Below are 24,254 nucleotides of genomic sequence, written 5' to 3' on the forward strand. Positions count from 1 at the left end.
GATCCTTAGCGACCGGACTCCCTCCACCTCCAACCCTCCCCGCTGATGACGTCACGCTTTAAATATTCCCGTAGCTTCTTCACGCCGTCCTCGTCACCATCCACCCAGCAGATAGATCCTGTGACGGGTCAGCCGTACGTGTGTAGCCTGGAAACATTTCTGTTGTCTGGAAGGCGCCGCTGCTCTGGTCCGCTTTGCTCTGCAGAACCTGGAGGGAAGAAAAAGGCGTCTTCGGGATTGAGTGCGCAAAAAAAGGGGGGAGGCGGATAAGAGCTAAGTCGGGCGTGGTAGCGGGGAAAACTCATCTTTGTGAGGAGAAACTTCAGAGCAGCAGCTACCATGTCGCTGTCGGTCCCGCAGAACGGAGTGAAGGCGGATAATGAGCCCGTTATCGAGCTCTTTGTGAAGGTAAGACCGCAGGATAAGTTTTTCTCTCTCTCACTTGGCTTAACCCACATCTGCGCATTGTGCTCTCACGCGCTTTATTTCTGCCTCGAAAGCGAGTAATGTTAGAGATTTGCACATATAGTGTCTCCACGCAGGACGGCTGTATGGAGGCGTGTGTTTGAGAGGCTCGGAGCTACATGTTCATTTACATCCATAAACCTCTTTGCCATTGTGGCCATGTGGAGCCCGCAGTGTCACCAGCAGGGCGGATACGGCCATCTCCCACCTCTCCACCCCTCAGCGTGGGTGCAGATCAACCTGCCGTGCTGAAAACTGGGCGCTAATTCTGCAACAAAAGCCCGGCAGCTGTGCTTCACAAGAGTCCACCCGACAGTGGGATACATGCTGCAGGTGCATTTTCGTGTTTGGGGCACTAAGTGGTAGATGGTATGAGAACTGACCCTGGTTCAGCTTTAAATAAGAGTGCAGGGTGTTTGATGTTTGGTTCACCAAAGCAACAAAGAGCCTGAAGGACAAACTGCTTCACCAGTTTTCCAGCTTTGTTTCACACACAAAAGAAAGTGTGTGGCAGACAATGCTGTTGGTGCATTTTCATTAAAATTGTTTAAAGCGGGCAGTTGGGTAGCTTAATGGATGATCTCCTGCTCAGTGGAGACCCTGGTGGAGGTGGTGGCGGTGGATGCCTGTTTTTTTTTTTTTTTGTTTGTTTTTTTCTTTCTTTCTTTGAGCCTGATGCTTCCCAGAGCGGGAAAATGGCACCAGGAAGAATAGAGGGAGAAGCACACTGGGACTGAAGGGGGCTGGGGTAGTGGGAGGAGGCTGTGGGGTAGCGAATTAGGTGGTGGAGTTTATGGGTGTTGGTACGTTAGGGTGTCACTGACCAAAACGGCAGGCTCATAACAGTAACAGTGGATGATTGCGGCTTTGAAAACACTGATACATGCTACATATGAGAGCAATTACCCTCGATAAGCCCAATTTATAAAGGGATCCCTATCTAGGAGAACCACCTCCATTACATCATATCAGTTGGATGCAGTACAAACCCCGCCTCCGTCCTGTTTGTGGTGCTTTTGTAGACTCTGAGTTTAAAGAGGAGGTCTCCTCAGCGTAAAACTACAGGAACAAACCGTCCAGTGCTGCTTCTACTACTGCATTTCACTGCCTACAGGAGAGGTTACATCATCCCGAGGCCTGGAAGGTTTGCACTTGTGGCCGGCTCTTCCCTCCCAACCCCTCCCTTTCTAGCCCGCACAGCCAGAAGTTTCTTCATTGTGTATCTTCTGGACACGTCTGCGTGGAAGTGTGCTAGCGTTTCCCTTCACTCCCTCTCACATGGCTCCGTGTTGCATGTACCAGAGTTTGACTTGTACACATCTATTATTCATGCAGCCGTTTTCACTGTGTTGCATTAAACACAGCCATGGGAGACAATGGCTGGCATGCAGGTTGCCATAGGCACATTGCTGTTAGCTGGGCCTCTGGGAACAGCTGATAACAAAGTGTGTGTGTGTGTGTGCTCTCCACACACAGCTGTCAGATCTGTTAGGCCTCTGCCACATATCAAAGCTGACTAATTATGCTTCCGTAATATCAGTTGCCACAGTGTCCATGTCTATAGATTGAGAGGCGTCAACACTGTTTACTCATTAAAAGTAGCTGGCTCACCCAGTTCAGAGACTGTTCGATTATCTTGCAGCTTTTCACCACCAGTGTTTATAGCAACAGTTGTCAAACTGCTATGGGAACACTTGGAGTGGGCTCATCGAGGGTGGGGAGGTGAAGCTCGTGTTGTCTCCGTTTATTGCTCTGTCACATCAGCACAATGTGATGACTTTGTAAGTGGGAGGATCGACCCTTGACCTCATCACAGCGCAGCAGGTTAGATATTGTTTTTGATCACAAGTAGCTGTTGGGCTGTGGAGGGTGACTTCCTAGCATCCACCCAACACATTAGAATACTAAATGAGATGTCGTAATTAAATGGGAGAATAAAGCTTGTATCTATCTTTTGTATTTGTATTTATTTGAAATTGTTCCTCTTAATCACGACATCATCCAGACTTGGGAGCACATTGGACTGCTTTGACCTAAGTGCAGAGCATTGCAGATCAGTGTTTTGTGGTAATGGTGCTGTCTCCTGTCGGTCCCCTTTCCATGGTCACGCCAACTGTTGGGCTTTTCTGTGAATAAAACTAACCTCTGCTTAAATGTGATTGGTCAGTCGGGCTCGGGCTACAAATGTAACCTGAAAGATTCACACTTGCAACCTCTAAATCCTCACATTTAACACAATCATTCTGCTCTTCAACGGTTCTCACATTATTTCCTCGCCAACTTCATCTCCTTCTCTGACGATCAGCTTTCCCGCCCTGATGGCACTCAGCTCCAACCCTTCTGCTGGTTTTGGGGGCTATCACGGTAGAAGGCGACTCTCCTCTAACCTTATTCTGTTTATGGTTATTCCACATGTTTTTGGTACTGCCACCTGGTGACAGGATGCAGCAACAACATGTAAATGCAAAGCTGTGCATAAGATGGGAGCACAGCCATGCTGGTTCTTTACATTCTTCATTGTTGTTTTTGTGTTCATAACTTGCACTCAAATGATTCTGTATGTTTTATTCAATTTTCCTTACGAAGATTCTCTGAATTAATTCGGGACATGCATGCAAATGAGTCATTCTGCACCAGCATATGATCATGGGTGGATGACAGTGAGTGGAATATAGATGAGCCAAAGGAAACAAACAGCCTTTATCTCCACTCGCATTTGTGCGTCTGCTGGCTGAGACTGTGCCAGGGTCACACGACCGGTCGCAAAGCCTTATGCTGCTTCCAGCTCTCAGGCCAGCAGAGGTTGAAAACATGTTCAAGAAGTGCTTTTAGGTCTGGGTGGCAGACTGTTTACAGTGGAGATGAAGGCCTACAAAGCCCAGAGAGGAGTTCACAGCTATGCAGCGCTTTTGTGCGGTCAAGGAGGCTAAAACGTTGTTAGCTCGGTCTGTAAAAGAGAACAATGACAGCTCGGGTTTAACTTCATCTTAACGCGTTACACTCTGAGCTGTTTGCAGGCCTGGCCAAGATCGGCTCATCATGTTGTGCAATCAGTTGGAGCATGTGACGGTCAGATGCATGGCTTATATACTGCGGCTCGTAACAATGCACTGCTCACCCAAAAGCTGTAACCGTTAAAATGTCGGTAGTTTGAAAGGTTTAGTATCGCTACCCTTAGCAGCGAGGTTCCATTTATTGTTTGTTTCTTTTCAGCATAAAATAAACCGTTCCTTTGTCCCTCGGGTGGTATTCTAGGGAGCTAAGTGCTGTTTCTTTATAGGAAAATCAATAGAGCGCTTTATTTTTTGTGAGTAACGCTGCAGTCAGCATCTTGAGTTAGAGGACAGAGATTAATGGCTTGTTAGTGGTGTGGAGCTTGCTGAGCTTGTGCTGTGTGTCCTCGTTTCTGCACCATGGACTTGCTTTTGCAGCACCTGGCCTGTCACAACTTCTTCTTTGTAACTGTCTGGTTGACTGACTCTCTGGCCACTGGCCTAATCGATCTGGCAGTGTGTTATTACACCAATCTGAACTGGGGCTTTGGAACCACTCAGAAGTTAATTTATGTTCTTGCCAGTGGACTATAACATGTACTTAAGCAACACGGCCCTAGTTGTACCTAAATAAATGGCTCTTATGTAAATGATGTTCAAATTTAAAAGCTTGAGTCATCTCATTGAGGGGCGGAAGAGCTGGTCTCATTTCTGTGCTGTTCAGTCAGGAAGCCGATGGTTAATAAAGCATTTTTCAATGACCGGAAATGAGGTCAGTCCAGAGCAGCACGGAATGGATCCAATCACTGAGTCATGTGTTATACTATTATTGTTAAGGCTGTACCTGCCGCAGCCTCTGGCTGTAGCTCCTCTATTACCTTTATTTTCAGAGGTTAAACTACATGCACTACATCAGTACTGACTGTAATCCCAATCATTGATGAAGGTGCATGCTTATTGCTGACTTGATGCTTTGCTTGCGGCAAACATTTGTATATGTGGAAATGCAAAGTCAGGCTTGTCCATGAGTGTTTTGCATGTTAGATTTTTATGATGGTGTAAAACAAAAACTGTTGATCATGCACCAGACAGGCACTGAAATGCAGCTCGCCGGTGGGTCAGAGTCTATCCTGATGATGTGGCTGGTGTTTGTGGTCTGGGCTTCTGCTGCCATATATGTATCTGGCATGTGTGGTAATGGCACACTAAGGATGTGTTGATGCCAAAGGGTCATAGCTGTCTAGACGGGGCTTTTGTCCTGAAGAAATCACTACAGGGTTCGGGGTTGCTTTAATTACATCACTGTGCAGGCAGACTTCAAGTTTACTGTTAAAGGCTTTTTCAGGAACCAGTTTTGTGTCATTTCAAAGGAAAGTGTGAGGAGAAATGGGCAGGAACAACGCAAACATTTGGCTTTTGTGTTTGCGAGTAAGAGCACGTCTCCCTTTATGGTCAGTGAAATTTTTGCAGAGGTGGGGTCGGGGCCAACCTGAGTATGCAGCTTATTGTTTGTATTAGATACTTGGAAAAAAAACAGCAGAGCGAGGAGTCAGTCGGTTCATGCTCGTCTCCCACATTTACTGTCTGCTCTGCCTTCATTTTGGATCTGCATTACTCATCACTTCCACTCACCCTGGGCCTGGAGAAACCTGACCTGGCTGCTGCTTATCTCCTCTGGTTATTCAGTAAACTTACATCATTGCCACAGCAAGAGTAAGCCTCATTTAGACGTCAGCTTTCCACAACTTTCCACTGAATCTGACTGTGAACAGTAGGCCTGTGTCTCAGTGGAAGTCTTAAGTTTTCCCCTGAGTGATGTCAGCCTGAGTCACAGCCACAGAGAGGATGTTGCGATGTTTCCATGTCCCAGCCGAATCCGACTCCCCTGCGCGCTCGGGCACCCACAGTGTCTCAGGTTGGAGTGATTCAACCAGGAGGTCAAATCTGACCGGCTGATTTGGTCAGTCTGCCAGGAACCCTTTTAAGTACCTAAAACTTACTTCACATGTTGAACTATTGCTCTTCTTCATTTCTTACTTTTTCTGATTTTCATCAAACGGCTGCTGAATTCAGATTGATTTATTTGGGCAGACTTGACAGGCTGCTTGGTATTAACATAAAAATGCTGTTTTGTTTTTGTTTTTTTTGTTGTTGTTGTTTTTTTTGTTATCCATAATCTACTTTATGTTTTTATATCTTCTTTATGATCAGCTTGGTCTATAAAATGTCTCAGAAGTCCAAACACTGGATAGTTTGTGTGTAAAAGTTTTTAAAACAGATTTTTATTTTATTCTTAAATAAAACTTGATAAAAATTAGATCCTTTCCAAATAAAATAAGAACATATTATTGTTTTTATTCCTTTTGGTGTCTTATTCATAGAAGTCAGCTTATGAATAAGGTGGTGACATATACAGAGTCAGTTCATGTACAACTAGGAAAGTTTCTGGAGAAAATGCTACAGCAGAACTTCTGTATTTTCAGTTATTTTACATTGTTAAATACTAAAATTGGCTGTGGTTCTTTAGCTGACCCTCACCCTGCCATGTCTGACAGTGTGTCTCATGAATTCCAGCCTGACTCTGTTTAGCTTAATCATTCAATGCCAGCGTAAGCTGACAAACAGCGGGCAGTTTTTGGGTCCAGCTTCTTTTAATCCTACCTTGGCCTATATGTGTGTGAGTGTGTGTCCAGCAAACAGGGAGAGGCGCTGCCATGACGCTAGCAGGGCTGCCCACCCTCAAACGGACATTCCTGCAGTGTGTCGAAGCAGCCGAGCTCCAGAGCTCGCTACTTCGTCAGTTCCTTATTCGGTCAAGTGTGGCTTGAACTCGCTGAGCAGCCCAACCTATTTAGAATGTGAAGTGCGGGGAGGGGAAGGCGAGGGCCGCCACGTTACTAAAATTAGGCGGTGAGCAGAGATTGGGAGGACTGGGCCCAGCATGAACAGGATCATTGTCCTCAGCTGCTCACTGTAGAAGCTGTGATATCACACCGCTGCTCTAGAAAAGGAATGTCTGTCTTAGATAATGATGAGAGCCTTTCTGTGAGTGAGAGAAAGGTGTTGTTGCACATTGAGCAACTCTTTTATGTGCCAGGTTGTAAAATGTTATTGGACTGCAGTGGATAAAAGGATACCTTGCGTCCCAGTTAAAAGTACAGCCATCTTTAAGAGCTCAGATGGCAATGAAACGTTCAGGAATCCTTGTCATCACTGCTGAGATCTGTTGGGCGACATTACCAGGTTCCTGACTGGCTTAGTGATTTAAATATGACACACAACAGGCGATGGATGGATGAAGTTGAACGTTGTCTCTACGGATACTGCGTGTGACTTTAGATGATTTGAAACCATTAATCAGATTCTTAAGTAAAGAAAATGCATTTTAAACGTTTGAGTGGATTTTTGTGGATAAAACTGCACACAGACTCGACTTCATGTTATAGTTTCAGGTGTGCAGGTCTGCTAGAGTGAGAGGCTTCGTGGAGATCTTTAAATGCCTTCTAACTTTTAATTTTATTTATTTATTTGTGATCATGAGGGTATGGAGATTGTTGGGATTAAAAACCATATTTACAAGAGGAGGATATTACACTGCACAGCACCAGCTATGCACTTCATGTAGATTTCAAAGAGGTCTCAACTGAGTGTTATCCCCACTTTAAGGTGGATGAAAGCCTCACAACCCAGCGTGGTTCTGCAGTGCTTTGATGTTGGAAATGAAGGATGTTGAAAAGTAATTTCCACCTTACTTGATTCGATCTCCTGGGGTGCAGCCCAGGCTAGTGAGGGGTGGCTGTGTAGCATCTGAGAGCCAACCGTGAGCTGGCGTTGTACAATAATACACAAAGAAACATGACACTTTGCTAATATCCCCGCTGACGCCTGGCAAGGGAAGTAATGTTGAACCATCCAATAGGAAAAAACGTCGATGAGGAAGCGATGAGCGGTGTGACCTCAGCGCGTTCAAGACGAGTTGGCTGCTTGTCATGGCCCTTCCAGTGTCCCCAAGGAAGTCCTGGCCTACTCCTGCTGGTAATTGGCTGACATGAGAAGGTCATCAGCTGATGCAGCTCACCTGGGCTTTCCAGGCTATAAAAGATGACTTGCTCTCTTTGATTTAACGGAAACTAGTGTGCACTCCCTCCATGTCACACACTTGGAGCCAGTTTGTGCCGGTTGTCCTGGGTACCGCTGCCTGCATTCCTCTGTGTGTTTTGTTCTAAATATCGGTTTGGTCAACTTGCTGTGTCTTGGAATTCTTTTGCTAGCAAGGAAAACTTGAGTTTGTGGGAGTGGCTGGTAGAAAGGACCACTTTGTGTGTTGTCGTCTTCTGTTACTTTGACTTGTGTTTTGGCTTAGTTGTTACATCACTGGCTCCACGAAGAAAGGGGAAGTGATAAGAGGTATGATCTCACTGGCTGGAGACCCAGACCCACCCTCAATGTACTCATCGATGCGTCACGCTGTCCTGAACTCCTAGATAACATCCAAGATTAAACATGACTCACACCCTTCATCAAGCAGCTGTGTGCGCTGGGATTAAATAAACAAGCATCTGCTGACTTACCATCCACTGAGCCTAAAATAAAGCTGGAGAGCCTGTTGGCAGCAGTCAGCTGTTGCTGCTGTGGGCCAAACGTTATTGCAGCCGATTTGTGTGAATCTGTGTACTACTTGTAAAATGTGCTTCTTTCCAAACTCGTGGGCTTTGCCTTCTAAAGATTTTCTCCCCTAACTCCAGAGTTTTATTGCCTTTTTTTTGCCTGCTAGCTGATGACGTACCTGACGATCTACAAACAGAAAGTGCTTTGTGTTGAAGCCCTTTCCTGAATGTCACACCTTAATATAGGCTTTCTGGAAAGTGTCAGTTGGGCCCATAGGCTCCATATTAGAAGAAAAACACGAAATCTAAGGTTTTCTGATCCTTCTGGATTTATTTCGGCTATTTTAAAAGCAGAAGTGCTTAAAATGTCAATCAAAAGCCGTTCTTACAGTTCATTTAGTGCCTAGCAGCTGCTCCCGAGGAGCACGTCGGAAATGCAGCTCCGCCAGCATCACTGCTTAAACTAAACAAAGCGCCATCTTCGGCGGGAGGAACAGGACATTTCTGGAATAGTTTCTCCCTCCTCTCCGAATGCCCAACCCCCCCTCTGACTCCACAGAGGGGCCCAGGATAAGGGGTAAGGGATAAAGAGGGAAGAGAAGGAGGAGGAAGAAACAAGAGGGCCAAAAAGCACACTGAAGCTTACTATCTTTCCTCTTCGTCACGCTTTAAGCATCCGTTACCACTTGTTCTCCCTCCTGTTGGTTAGCACCACATGATCCCCAGTTTCCTTCTGGTTTCCTGTAATCTCTCTCTCTGTGTCTGCAGCCTGCTCTGCTGCAGAGTCCAGAGAGTAGGAGTCTGAATGCCCAGAACCTGAAATCGCACTGAGACAGGAAGGAAAAAATGAAATGTCTTTCTCAGCTGCTGTGGCCTCCTGTCTCACCACTCGACCTGCAGAACTCTGATGAACTCTCCTTGAAAGCGGTTCACTGAGTGGTAACATCTTTACAAATGACATTCAACAGTGTATTTGCATTTTATCACCACCAAAAGAGAGCCGGCTGCAGACCGCTCACCTGTGCATTGTAATCCTTTTCACAATGCATGCATTGCTTTCCATGTCATACGTTCTGGCCATTGCCATGGGAACAGTTGCTGTGCTGCGTTACCACCCTTGATGCAGACCTGAATGCTTCTCTGTAGGTGTAGCGCTGCGGGGAAAATGGAGTAATCATCCCATTGATGTCTTTCTGATCCCCTTAGGTTCAGCTAATGCTAGTCCAGCACCTCAGGGCTAAAGCCTTATTTTGGAATTGAATCGTGTAATGTGAAAAGGGGACTTTCATTTGCTAAACAATGGCAGTGATCTAATCCAAGCTTTTCAGAAATTGAATTCAGAGAGGGAGAGGACAGTGGCAGTACAATGGGAGCCAGCAGGCAGATCAAACAGAGCCGTCTCACTGGGCGTCACACAGAGGACAACAGCAGCCAGCCTGTCCGCAGCAGCAAGGAGCTGCTGCACTGACTGAACCCTGCACAACAAAGTGCCCTATTGAGGACCTGCAGATCTGACATTAACAAATATATATTTGTAAAGTTAAAAATCATTTGAATCTTATGTTCATTCAGCACCCTTTTGCAAATCGGTGGTATTTATGTGTGATTTGTATATCTTTTGCATTACTTGGTATAGCAGACGCCTCTGTGCAGGTGGAAAAAGGCTGAAAAGGACGAAAGAAGCAAAGCTGAAGGGAATGAGCAGCGAGTGACGTCACACGAGGCAGACAACAAAAAATAAATGACATTCAGCTTATTCAGAGGCTCTGCTACAGTCATCCACTGAATGAATGAGTGAATTCCAGAGTGCCAGGGTTTCAATGACCTCCATGTATGTCCTTGTTAATAGAATAGCTTGGCAGGGTTGGTCACCACAGAGAGCACGAGCTGGATGATGGAGGTTGTTGTGTGTCTGCTTTTGTGAATATTGAAGAGGAAGAACAAAGAAAATGCCATTTTTCTCAATGCATGTTTTTAAAAATGACAATTAAGAAAAGAAAGGAAGCAGGATTTCTTTATGACACCGTGTAAAACTCTTAATCAGATGAAACGCTTACTCTGCCTTCTGATGTGGAGTCCAGATGATATTTGTGCCCATGTGGTGTAAAACTAATAAAACAGCCTGCTGTGTGTGTTTGTGCGCAGATTAATTTGCTGCATCATTCCCTAGTTTTACAGTACTTAAGCTGAGCTGCTATTGATTTGTTTGTTTGAAACAGATTAAATTTAATATCCAAATAGCGTCTTTACCGCGCTCCTTCCCATCGCTAAACGATGAGTGTGCGTCATTCATTTGGAGCGCACACCACTTCCATTGATCTCGTTCCCCCCACAACTCGGCCTTGTTTTTGTGCAGTCTGGCTAAGAAGGAAGCACAAGGCTATCTGAGCCTTAATCACTCTACAAGTTTCCTGTTGCTCTTAGGCTGTGGTTCTCCAAATGGAAGGGGGAAGTGTGCAGACGCCTTCAAAGGCATGTGAGTTTGTTCGTCAGTCTTTGCCTCCTGCTCGAGTCTGAAAGAGTCATTGTGTGAAACGGGCCCCTGTGGGTGAGCGCAGCAAAGCGCCCAGGTTGTGCAGTACAGCTGAAAAGGTTATCAGGACCTGTTTGTGTTTTGGACTAAACAGTAAGCAAAGTGCTGTCGGCCATGGGAACCAGTCATAGGTGCTTTTAGATCTTTGTCTGCTAGATTGGGTTGTATGCCAGTGGTAATTAAATGTGAGATGCTTCCACCCATCTTTTGTGTACTCAGTTCTCAGGACTGGTACCTGGAATATGTTTCTGGTGGTTAATCCTGCTCCTCTGTCTGTGTGTTTGTTGAAGGCAGGAAGTGATGGCGAGAGCATTGGGAACTGCCCCTTCTCCCAGAGACTCTTCATGATTCTGTGGCTGAAAGGAGTCGTCTTCAACGTCACTACTGTGGATCTAAAGAGGTGAGCGCTGTTCTCTTTCCTCTATAATCATCTGTTCCATCACTTTTCCTTCTTTGTTAGCCTACTGGAGCGTTCCTGGGCGTTTCCCAGTGTACTGCTTTGATCCAGCCCCACCTCTGACACACTCGCTGCTTCCCCACTGCTTATTTGGTTTTCCCATGACCCCTTCCCAGGCCAGGGAAAATTGGGGGAAACTAAACATTCAGACTCTGGAGAGGTTATTTTAAGATTCTTGACTCTGCTCACTTCCTGCCTAGAATTTGTTGGGCAACTGTCTTTTTTTTAAAAACCACTGGGATCAGTGATCCTCTGCAATTTTGTTTTTCCTTGCCAGCTGCAAGCCAACACACTTTCACACGTGGATTCCAGTACTAGGAGCTCCAAACAGACTACGTTTCCGTCTGTATGATTCATCTAAATACTCCCTAAATGTTTATCCACTTGTTAGGCCTGATTATTTTGAGCTGTATCCACCAGTCAGATGGACGCCTGGTTTCTGCAGTCTCTCTTTGTGTCTTTAGATTTTTAAGATTACCGACCCTGGTTTCCACAGTGTCGTTTATTCTTTGCAGCAACAGCAGAGATGCATTTGATAAAAGTGTTTCCTTTGTTTTGTTTTTTTTGTTTGTTTTGTTTTTTAGACCGCTCACAGGAGGAAAGTGAGAGCCATTTGACTAGTGGCTTAATTTTCACACATGCCTTGACGTTCAGGATGAGTGCATGGGTTTGGGTATTTTGCATATATTTTCCTCCCGGGTAGAAAGTCTCTGTGTGAGGCAGCGAATAACCTCCACTGCTTTTGCTGTAGCTGGCGAAAGGCCATATTTGCTGCAGAAGCAAAAAACAAAATATTATTATTGTTTCTTTTTGTTTCTGTTGGGTAGGTAGCAGCCAGTTAATCAAATGCATTTGAGTAACTGATCATCAGGAAGTGTGAGCACTGCTATAAAAGCTGAATTCTGTCAGTTTGCTGTCAAGAAGGAACAACATCAGTAATTTCAGAGAAGCAACTGCTGCTGCTCATCAGTCTGTGAAAGAATGTGCCCATCATTCTGCAGTGAGAGAGATTATTCACAAGTCGCAAACATTCAACACAGCTGTGAATCCTCACAGCAGTGGGTGTCCCAGCATACTGACCCCGTCAGACCGTGCAGTGCTGAGTGGAAAAGTGCAAGAACTGCAGGGAAACTGCAAAAAAAAAATCCCACGAGCTGCAGCTTGGACTTCCTGACTTGGTGTCAGTCTGCATGTGTTCAAAGTTAGGAAAAACTGCAAAGTGTGGCCTCTTTGGAAGGGTTGTTGGGAGTAGGGCAGGGCAATTTGGCCAAAAATATTTATCACGATATATATTTGAAAATTTGCAATAACGATTTAGCTGAAGCAAAACAAAATACTTTACAACTTTGGTGGGTTTTTTGCACTAACAATGTATTTTCACTTAAACAAGCAGCTGTTTTTCATGTGCATTACAGTTATATACAAATGTAACAGTGCAAATTCCTCGCTGACAGTTTAACCAAAAGGCATTTCCCTGGAAACTGGCCGACATATCCTAGAATAACCATGTTTAATATCCACAACACTTAAAAAGAGGTTATACACACACAATACGGTAATATTATGTTGAAGCACAGTACGTATCACTCTGCCAGGCTCCTGCCTACGGTAGCCGTAATGCTCCGACAATCCATCAAGCGGTGCGGCTTCGTAGCTTAGCAAAGTCGTACTAAAACATTTTTGAGCGCCGTGTACATAAAAACGGTTCGGTAATAACGTCGGCCCGCTAGCACGCTCTACCAAATATAGGGCTTTGTTGTGTATCTTACGGACGAAAGCTAAACCAGTTCCACACCACTGAAGTTGCAGCATTTTTACAAACCAATTCTGGTTCTTCTATTTCATTTAACGATCCGCTTTCGCTCTTCTCATTCTCCGTCGCCGCCATGCTTTTTCCACCGTGTGCGTATGAAAACGAAGGCGTGCGTGTTTTACCCATATTCTATCGCGATATTTCATTTTCTTATCGTTGCCTTACATTATACCGATATTACCGTGAACCGTATGATATGCCCAGCCCTAGTTGGGAGAAAGCCTCCTCTCTCGGTTTGGGTTTGCGAAGCTGCATCTGAACAAAGCAGAAGACTGATTCTGTAAGTTACTGAATGGTGGGGTGTACTTGGTCTCACACACTTTCTGCGGTTCGTCTGGTTTTTGTTGAATAGGTAACAACACACCATGACGTGCCATGTGTGGGTTTTTTTGGGGGGGGGTTTCTCATTTTAAAACCTGCAAAGAACCTGATTGTTTTATTTATTTTAACTGAAAGTGGGACTAGTTGTACTACAGATTCTGGTGTAATTTTGGGTCAACAGTAGAATGGCAACCAAGTCAAATATGGTGTTTTATTTCTTCTTGTCGTCTTTCAAGGCTCTCCTGTTTTTCTGTGATTCGAGGCAGTTTCTTCCTCGCTCCTTGGTGATAATCGGTGGGCATGTCACTTCCCCCTGACATGCCAAAGAGTTGAAGTAATTTCCCCTTTTTTCTGCCCTTAAATGGTTTGTCCCAAAGCTCGCCATCATTATGGGCATGGACTCAAAAAACCTGCACTGTTGGATGAATGATGTTGATGGTATTATTAATATCAGTCACTGTTTAGACTGTCCCCACAAACCCATCAGAGTCACTGCTGTTTGGTTGTTTTTATACTGAAGACTCATTCAGCACATGCTCATTGCTGTTTGTGTGTCAGCCTCATCTGCCTGCCAGAGACATCTGGCACCAAATGTGCTGGTTTGAAGGCCACAGAGGAAAAAAGGGGACACAAACAGACTCGCAGCACAGCGGCTCCAGCTGGAGGAGGAGGGGGGGTTGTAGAGGTCTGAAAAAACACGCAGCAGAAACGCAGCCCTTTAAATATTTGAACTTAAAGTAATTACACAGTATATTATACACACAGTAAAGTTAAATCTCTGGTTCCTTTTGTGGGGATAAAAGCAGATTTTACATGTTAGAAACGAGCTCCTGGATTGGTTCTGCCTTCATCTGCCCACTGACATTTCTCCACTCCGTGTCCCAGGAAGCCCGCAGACCTCCAGAACCTGGCCCCCGGCACGCACCCGCCCTTCATCACCTTCAACAGCGAGGTCAAAACTGACGTCAACAAGATCGAGGAGTTTCTCGAGGATGTTCTCTCCCCGCCCAAGTGAGTGCTTTCTGTTTCAAACTCCTGCGATGACTGCTTGCCACACCTAGACACCAAACACCCCCCACTTATGATTAACTGCACCGTGAGCAGTTAATTACAGAGCCTTTTGTTGATTGTAAATGACGATTAAATAAAGTTTTGCAGTATTTATTTTATTGTCAACACATTTTATGAGCCTTCCACTTATAGTGTTGGTGTCTGTCAGTAGTAAATGGAGCTTTTATTGAGCTGTTCTTTGCTCATTTTTATTTTCTAATGATGTCTGCACAGAGAAAATGTAAAATAACTGCAGCACACGTGGCTTCATATGTGTTTATTTTGCAGGTACATCAAGCTTGGTGCAAGACATCCAGAGTCAAACACCGCTGGCATGGACATCTTTGCCAAGTTTTCTGCATACATCAAGAACTCCAAACCAGATGGGAACGAGGGTAAGTCTTTACACGCATGCACGCGGGAAGGTGCAGGACTTCAGTGTGTAGTGTGCTTTACTGGTTGCTAGGTGACACTGGTAGCCCTGCCTGGATTGGTGGATTAAAGTCTGACTCGGGAACACACGGCGCTTTTGTTCTGCTGCCTCCTCCTGTCCTTTCGCTCCCAGTCTCACCTGGAACTTTCTAGAAAAGTGCACAGCCATGATCCAGAGAGCGAACTGGTGCTCATAACCTCACCCTCGTTCCAGATTTATGTAGCCCACAGTCTGTAAACGATTATCAGAAATTTAATATTTTATTGGAATAATGTGAAGAAAAAGTAGTCCTTTGTCTTTGAAATCCCGTTGTGTCCTTCTTTGGGGGGAAATGTGGGAGTATGATGTTTTGGAATGTAAAAAAACAGACTTATCATATCATGTTTTAGTTGGCTGATCTCCACTCTGAGAAAATATCAAACCACAGTGAGCTGGATGTGAAAGCCAAGGCTATGTCAACAGAGTTAGAGAGTGAATGTCATGGTTCAGTGATAAGTTACGGGTTAGATCTACTGTCAAACCACTACACCTAGTATGTGTTCATGACATACTTTCTATTTGTGGAATGAATTGTTTAGTATCTGTAGATGGGTGGAATATGAGGACAAACTATCACCTGTGCATTCCTTTTCAGACGGCATTTGAAGCGCTCTCATATTTATAAAGTGCTCTCTGTGTGCGTCTCTTGATGAAATGCTGCCACCGTGTGGTTGCTCTGCAGTAACCGTCTCCTTCTTTGCAGCTCTAGAGCGCGGGCTGCTAAAGACCCTGCAGAAGCTGGACGAGTATCTTCGCTCGCCGCTGCCCGATGAGATCGATCACAACAGCATAGAAGACGTCAAAGTTTCTAACCGCAAGTTCTTGGATGGGGACGAAATGACCCTGGCTGACTGTAACCTGCTGCCCAAACTGCATATAGTTAAGGTGAGTCATGAAACACACCTGCAGGCGTTGTCATTTAACCACCAAATCAGATGTTTGTTTTTTTTAAGAAGAGAGCATACAAGCTGTACTTGAGGAAACGCTCGCCTCATGCTGCACCTGCAAGGGAGGGACTGGCTTCAATTACTGGAATAAATGAAAATGGTTCTCGTGTAATTCTCAGGCTAATAATCTGAATAAAGGAGAACACCTGCCTGCATGCTCGGGCTGGTCGGATAGAAACGGCTCGTTGTTCGGAGCTGAAGCTTTTCATTCACCAGCAATGAGGCTGCTGTTCATGCTTCTGGAAATAAACTTAAAGGTCCTAATTTATCTCTACAGGGCAGTTAATTTTCTTAGTTTGTGATCATTTTAGAAATTAATTTTCAAGAAAATACTAAGAGCATTTTCCCGCAGGTTATATATTAAAATGCTTTAGCAAATATTGGCGCATCATCAGAAGTTGTGCCGTTGCCACTCTATACTTTTTACTTTTCACTGCTCTGCTTCAAAAATTACCCAGCTACCCCAGCTCCCTTGGTAAATCTTAACAGTTAACCTTTAACGTGTCATATTTGTGGAGTTTTTGGAACTTGTGCATCAACAGTGTGATTGAACAACTCGCGTCATTCTTTCAGGTGGTGACTAAGAAGTACAGAGGCTTCGAAATCCCCAAAGAGATGACGGGCATCTGGAAGTACCTGAACAACGCCTACACGCGCGAAGAGTTCACCAACACCTGCCCCAGCGACAACGAGATCGAGATCGCCTACGCAGACGTAGCCAAGAGGCTGGTCAAATGAGCTCCTCCGTCGCGACCGCCTCCTTCCATCCCCTCACCACCTCTCTATACTCCCCTGCACCTCCCCATCCTCGGCACCGGGACTGACGTGCTCATTCACCATAAAGGAAAAAACAACAACTTTGGACTTCTTTTCCTTCTCTCCTCATCTAGAGTGAACTCCATGCATGAACCCTTGGTCATTCATTTCTTTTTTTTCTTCCGGTCATTATGAAGGTCTGTTTAGTTGAATCACCCTCGCTCATGTTTGTCCCCTTTAATTGCTTTTTGTTTTTCATTTGCCAATGAATGTTGTGAGGCGACGGAGAAGCAGCCAGGCGTGCACGTCAGTGCTTGTCGATGCTGGGAGTCGAGCGCGCTCCCTGATAAGTGACCTTCAAGCTGACCTTTCCTCCGTATGCAGGGGGAAAGGCCACACACTGGTATTTCACTGTCGTCTGTTTAAATTTCACTGTCGTCCGTTTCTTGGATTTCTGAAGACTAAGAAGCTTTTTTTTTCTTTCCCCTCATCTTTGTTCATGTAAACAGTGTTGACGCTTCAGTGTTTTTTGGCTCAAGTATTTGACAGGTTAAAATAGAAGCTAATCCAAACCTAAGTGGTCGACATATCAACTGAGATGCTTTATTTTAATGTTGAGCTGTTTAAAATAAATGAGAATATTTGTAACTGCAGGTAAATCTACCTGGCAACCATGCTCTGATTTCCTCACTGCCCTAAGTGGGCACAAGTCTTGTAGCTCGGTAGAACTGTAGGAAATTTCCCGTACTGCTTGCAGAAGTAATAGCAGGAAAAATGCAGCCTGAGGTCTAAGAAATATTCACCTGTATGTAGCTTATTATTGCCTTTGAAAGCGGCTGTTTTAATCAGTAGAGTTTCTTCTCATATCGAACACATTGTGCTTACTGTAGCCATAGTTTGGATTATATGTTATGAACCAAAAATGGGGGGGGGCACATTATTCTGGTCTCACTGTGGATGACAAATGAAGAAACCACACACGCTCAGTCTCCTGCTTCATAACACACAGGTTGAAGGACACTAATGTTGGGTTGAGCACCGCGAAAAGCAACTCTAAAGATATTTATGACTAAAAAAGAAGAATAGAGGAGAGTAGCAATGAAGGAACAGCTGTGCAGATTTCTGTCATCAGTCCGTATGTAGATCGATCTCCGAGGTAGTGAATGTAGTAGCTCCAAAAAGTGCTTTAGTGTGGATAAAGCAAAACCTGTTTTTGTTTTCTCCCATTTGCCATGTTTTTTTTTTTTTGTTTGTTTTTTTCCTTTCGTGAATTTGTTATAAAACAAATCTGATGGGAAGGGAATTGTAAATATTTGTTTTCATTGCTCAGATTGTAAATTTAAAGCATTTCATCTGAACCTTTGAGGAAACGTGGGCCTTTTTCTTGCCTGCTTGGATTTGAACACTAGAGAACGCATCTCCTCTTTGCCTTACTCGTTTCTCTCTGCAGATGTTTCGCAGGAAGGATTTTTGTTTTACGATATCATTTCATGACAACGCGAGTGTGGCGTTGTACCAAGAAAATATCAAAGCTATGTCATTGTTTTTGGGGTTTTTTTTGTTTTTTTTTGTTTTTTTTTTTTCTTTTTAACAATATTGACTGAATTAAATAAACTTCTTATTGGCACTCGGGGCTTGTGTGTTTGTTTAAACCATCAGTGTTTCAGTTACATTTCACAGCCCAAAGCAACATCTGATACCAAATGAAACTAGCTAAATTCACTTAAACGTTATATTGTAAGATAAAGACAGTCTGAATCCATCAGTGTGAAGATCTGCTATGGTGATAAAAGTGGAGAGGGAGAGCCCTCTTCTAACAGGAAGATGATTTTGAAAAGCATAGTTAAAGCCCTAACATCACTCTAGATGTGCTGGAATGAAAAAGAGGACAAGATGTGTGTGAAAAACCTGACAGGGACTAGAAAGAGAGAGCAGATTTCTCCTGTTTTGGCTTCCCTTCATTGGCTCCCTGTTAAATCCAGAATTCAAAATGCTGCTCCTCACATACAAGCTCTTAAATAATCAGGCCCCATCTTATCTTAATGACCTTGTAGTACCATATCACCCTATTAGAGCACTTTGCTCTCACACTGCAGGCCTACTTGTTGTTCCTAGAGTATTTAAAAGTAGAATGGGAGGCAGAGCCTTCAGTTTTCAGGCCCCTCTTCTGTGGAACCAGCTTCCAGTTTGGATTCAGGAGACAGACACTATCTCTACTTTCAAGATTAGGCTTCAAACTTTCCTTTTTGCTAAAGCATATCCTCCTTTAGTTATGCTGTAATAGGTGCAGGCTGCTGGGGGATTCCCATGATGCATTTAGTATTTCTTCACTGTGTGTTAATTGACCCTGTGCACGAGAAAATGCTAACTTCCTGGTTTGAGACCGGATGTGGGGTTGTACATTTCCAGTAGCTTTACTTTGCAGTCAATCGCTACTGCGACGATATCCTCCAAAATCATGTCCAAAACTTGAAATCAGCTAGTCAAGTACACACCTACACAGCATGTTAACAAACCGTGAAAAAAGCTACACAAAAAATGAATGATTGCTGGTAAGGGTTTCTATACATTAGTATGTACGAAGGGTATGTTGTGGCTTACCTTAAAAATTACAGCGGTCCCTCGCTAATAACGCGGTTCACCTTTCACCTCGCTGTTTTGCAGATTTTTTAGTGCAAGTTTGCATGCTTATTTTTTTTTTTTACATCACATTGTGTCCTGCGTCCCGATTGCTGCAGACAATCTCCTCCGTGACGTCTCTCCTGTACAGTACAGAATCGCTGCATCGATCGCTAGCAGTGTGACTCTGAAGTGCAGTACTGTATGTCCACGATGTCCACGAAACGTTTTGCACTGTCAAAAAATAAAATTGGCTACTTGATTTCACCTATCACTGGTTATTTTTAGAACATAACACCCGGGATAAACGAGGGACAGCTGAGAAATATAACATTTGAATCCCTTTTCTCTTTTGCCCTGAGGTGCAGGGAAAAAATATCGACAAGTCGATGAACATCATTTATCATAGAAATGTAAATCGCCGCTTGATTCATTCATTTGCTTAACTTGTTTTGGACCATAAACCAGGCACGAATAGGACACCGGAAACAAAGCTCCCCACAGGAGTTTCCGCACCGGAAGTAGCATATGCTAACGTGCACACAGTCAATAGACCTCTCTGCATTGAATCATACTTATTATTAATCTCTGTCTCTCTTCCACAGCATGTCTTTTATCCTGTCTTCCTTCTCTCACCCCAACCAATCACAGCAGATGGCCCCCTCCCTGAGCCTGGTTCTCTTCCTGTTAAAAGGGAGTTTTTCCTTCCCACTGTCGTCAAAGTGCTTGCTCATAGGGAGTCATATGATTGTTGGGTTTTTCTCTGTATGTATTATTGTAGGGTCTACCATACAATATAAAGCGCCTTGAGGCGACTGTTGTTGTGATTTGGCGCTATAAAATAAAATAAAATGTGTTTAACAAAAGATGAAAAACCTATGCAGGTCTACTGTTCCTTAAGGCAATCAAAAACAAGCTCCAAAGAAATGAAATACAGATGGAAATATGTTGTAAAGCTGTAAAGCGGTCGATGAGTTTTTATACTCGGTGTCAAACTGATGAGAGCGGCTGTGTTGGAAACAGTGCCATTTAAGAAAAAGGAGGAGGAAAGATGGAGGCGGCTGACTTAGTGATGTTAAGATTTGTGTTGGAAATGTAAATATGGACAGGATTAGGAATGGTTATATCAGAGGGGAAAAACTAAGAGAGGTGATAGTGAATTGCTCTGGATAAGTGTGGAGGAGTCATTATTGGTATGCTGAAGACGGAGCTGCCAGGGGAAAAGAAAAGAAGTCCAAAGCTACTCATACTTCTAATGAGTATCGGCACCACAGTTTATCCAGGTGCACAGCATCAGGATCCTGATTTCACATTAGCAGCAGATTTATGTTATTATTTATCTTTTCCTGGTGTGATGAATGTCTCTCTGCGTGTTGCTGTGATGTGAGAATAAAGTTTCACTGCAATAAAAGTAGACATGTAGCAGTTATGGAACCATTTATAGCCTTCTGTGAATGAGGCCTGAACGGGAATTTGAGGTATCGCGTTTAGTTTTATTTTCCGCTTACTCGTGTTTAACAAAAACAGATGTGTGCCTCTGCCAGAGAGGAAATCCACATCTGAATGACTGGAACCGGTAGCACAAAAACATCCCAAGCATCCCACAGAGGTACGGGTCAGCCTGACATTTTTAACTCTTAAAAATGAAATCAAATTAAGTTCAGCAGGAATTTGTTTTCGGCACGATAATAAAAACATCTATTTGACTTTCTTGCTTTACCTTCAAATATGTTGCTGTGAGTCTACAGGATTTGGAGATCTGATACACAGATTTACAGGAATCCTTGCACCAAAACATGTTTGTTTCCAGCTCTGTTCTTCTGCAAGGAATGTGTCATGTGGGTGTCCGCCCACTGTGGCTTCCACCTCCCCCCCCCCAAAGACACCCATTTGCAGTAAACTTGGTGATGTTTTCAGCCAATTCCCTACTGTTCCTACGCATAAACAAGCCCATTCTGAAGGGCTGATTGCAGCCAAACTTTCGCAAGAGAAGAAAAAAAAAAAAGGTGTGGGGGCGTAAAATTTTTGGATGCCCTCCAGCTCATTAAAGTGTCATGTTTCAGCCTCAGAGATTCATGGCCCGCCTGCTCACTGGTGAGCACTAAGACACGGACTCCACTTGTAATTCACAGGCAGGAAATCCACCCAGATGCAAACAGACAGATGTGTGTGTGTCCATGTGTGTTTTGGTGTGTGAGGTAAGAACCAACACAACAAGGCTGGCTATCGTTCAGACCACACAATCATTACAAGCACAGCGAGTGTATTAGTGTAATTGGGTAATGAAGGTGAGGCCAGGAGGGCCGAATGTTATTTCTCAAACATGTAGACTGGGAATGTGCGGCTTTGTAAGTCTATCTTCGTAAGGAGCAGTTTGAGTTTTAGACCTTGAGGACATTTTTGGAAAGTGAGGAGAGTTCTGCTTTTTGGAGCGAGCTTCAAAGAGGTGTTTGAGGGCTAAGAGTTGGTTTCCAAGTTAAGGTTAGAATTAGACCGAGGTCAGGCATGCATGTGTGCATCTGTGTGTTTTTCTCTTTATTACACACCGTGTGAGGGAGCCAGCACGTCAGCTAAACTACAAAGACACACTGACTACATTTATAATCTTGGATCTTTCTTTGTCTCAGTGAGAAAACTTCCCCATCTATTATTCATTGAAGCTTTAGTTTTGCCCCATTCTGTTTTACCTTTAACACGTTAACTCAATCAGCTGTGTATGCTTTAGTGGATCCGTTTCTTTTTGGCATTGACTCTTTCCCAGCACTGCCAGTTCAATTTGCAGGTTTTACACGACACCCATTTATACAGCTGACTAAATATTTACACTGGTAAAGTAGCTCGCTCAAGGGTACACAGTGATATCCCAACTGGGTTTTGGACCTACAATGTGTTAAAAACCTTCTTTGCATATGGACTCTGTGCACCTGACACTTGATGTGGCTCCATGTATTTGATTTATCCTGCTGACTGACAGGACACAGACCTGAACATTTTATATGCCACGAGAACCCGAGATTATCGCTTTTTGCTGTGAATATTGCCCAGAAACACTGCTGTGGTGTAAAATATTAGACTTTAAAGGTTTGTCAGTAAGTTAAACGCTCACCTTAGTTCACCAAAGCTTGTAATAAACTGTCAGTATGAATAGCCTGCGTTTGCTTTAAAAAGTTAAGAGTGTTTTACACACAATATGTAAATGATGCGTTCAGAGGCAGAAATCTCAGCTTTTGTTTCATTCTTGTGCCCCGTACACCGCACGGTTACAGAAGCACTGGTTTGGCCAACATTTAAACAACAGCCATGAACCTTAATACTCACTCAGGGTAATGGTGTCCAGTTTGTGGCAGGATTTAAAGTTACACATTCAAGCAGTCCCATGAATCTTTGCTCTTACTGGATTTTAGTCGTAGAAATATCAAACAGACCGCTAAATGAAACATGCACAGTCCTGTGAAAAAGTACATTTCAACAGGACTCTATTCAATCCTACACACACCTTTACTGCTTCCATAGGAAACAACAGGAACTGGCAGCCAGCTGCTACTAATCAAGTGCACTTTATTAAATAATCAGCAACAGTAAGCGTGAGCATCTCCATCAAAACAGAAATGTTGTCTGTTTGTAGATCTGGAAGCTTCAGGTGTGTGTCAACAACCTACCCAGCAGAGGACATCCCAGCAAATTCACCCCAAGGTCAGACCGTGCCATACTCGGAGAAACTACAAAAGACAAAGCGCTGCTCTGAGGCCTCAGTTAGCAGGATACATCCTAAAGTTCATGATAGTACAGTTACAAAAAGACCAAACAGGTTTGTAAAGCTGCATCTGAATAAACAAAGAGTTCTGCAATAATGTACTTTGGACAGACAAGACCACAGTGGAGACTCCTCATACCAGCTGCCAGCACGAAGGTTGATGATTTGGGCATTTTGCTGTCACTGTACGCCAAAGTGCTCCAGAGTCAAATGTGAGGCTGTCAAGCAGCTAAAGCTTGGCCCAAACAGGACAATGAGGCCACACTCAGCAGCAGCTCTACAGCAGCACGGCTGACAAAGAAAAGAGTCAAATCAGTCACAACTCCAGCAATTTGAATGCTGTGACAGCTGTGTATAAATTATAGTCCAATTATTGTGAACTTAGAATACTTTCTTTTTCACAGGACTGCATATAATACAGATGGGTTGAAATAAAACTTCAAACACTGCTGTTTGCACTTACAGTGTCATAGTATTCATGCTCACGTGTATACAAATGATCTGACCTCTGTCGTGATCGCTTTAGCTCTACATCAGCCAGCATCAGACTGCGTTAACCTCTGTTGGGTTGAGATTTATGATAGTTTAGGGGGCCAAACAAACATGTTCGATTCAGCGATCTCAAAGAGAAGCCTGCTGGCAGACCAAGACAAGAATACACTGCTGCATATTTGTAATAAACCACAGTTTATATCATATAGTGAAACAAGGCAGCATTATTCTTCTGGTCTTACTATCATATGCTTCCTAACACATTAAACAGTAAATAAAAAAAAACTATAAAACAGCAAAAATAACAACATGATACAAGCAGAGGTGTTGGTTCCAAACATGTTAATAAAGTGACCATCAGACATGTGATTGTAGTAAAATAAAGACTGACTTTATTTTTTTATTTCCATTACAGGAACATATGAAAGCAAAACAAAACAACCTTTCTACTTTTGGTTTTTCAGTGGCTTGTGAGGTCCAGGCTCTGATGTGTGAAGCCAATGCCTGAAGAACACTAAGCACCAGTACTATGTAGCGATTACCATAGTTATAATTATGTGGTTCTCAAAGTATGCATTTCCTATTTTTCTGTAACAACAGTCGGGGACGCCTTAATAGGGTTGTCTAGCTGTCTAAACACACTGTAAACCAGAGTGTGACTTGTAAATGAACTAATAACATTAATAGTGGCTGTATTCCACTCAGGTGAGCCAGTTGCAACCTGCATGCTGGCTGAGCTCCGGGATACTGGCACATATATATGGAACACAATCATAATTAATGTTATTAGTTCCACCTGTGCTTTGCCTGCTATGAAAAGCCATTTTGTCCAGAGATGACTGCGTAACACATCGTTGCACGTGGTTTAAACTGCGGCTGTGCGAGTGCATCCGTATTCAACAATGAGCAGAAAGTGTGGCGCTGCTGCCATCCTGGCACAGACCCCGCGGTTGTGTTGCTGCTGCTGTTGTTGGA

The 24,254-nt window shown here is 43.8% G+C and overlaps 1 protein-coding gene across 1 annotated transcript; it reads left to right on the forward strand.

The window, feature by feature from the left end:
* Positions 1-70: 70 nt before the first annotated feature.
* On the forward strand, positions 71-17,465 carry clic4 (chloride intracellular channel 4). Its single transcript, XM_080870363.1, has 6 exons — positions 71-408; positions 10,889-10,998; positions 14,075-14,200; positions 14,528-14,634; positions 15,415-15,596; positions 16,232-17,465. The coding sequence occupies exons 1-6, from the start codon at positions 340-342 to the stop codon at positions 16,394-16,396; spliced, it is 759 nt and encodes a 252-aa protein (XP_080726489.1). The 5' UTR covers positions 71-339; the 3' UTR covers positions 16,397-17,465.
* Positions 17,466-24,254: the final 6,789 nt, after the last annotated feature.

Source organism: Rhamphochromis sp. 'chilingali' (assembly GCF_963969265.1).
Source record: "Rhamphochromis sp. 'chilingali' genome assembly, chromosome: 21".
Lineage (NCBI taxonomy): Eukaryota > Metazoa > Chordata > Actinopteri > Cichliformes > Cichlidae > Rhamphochromis > Rhamphochromis sp. 'chilingali'.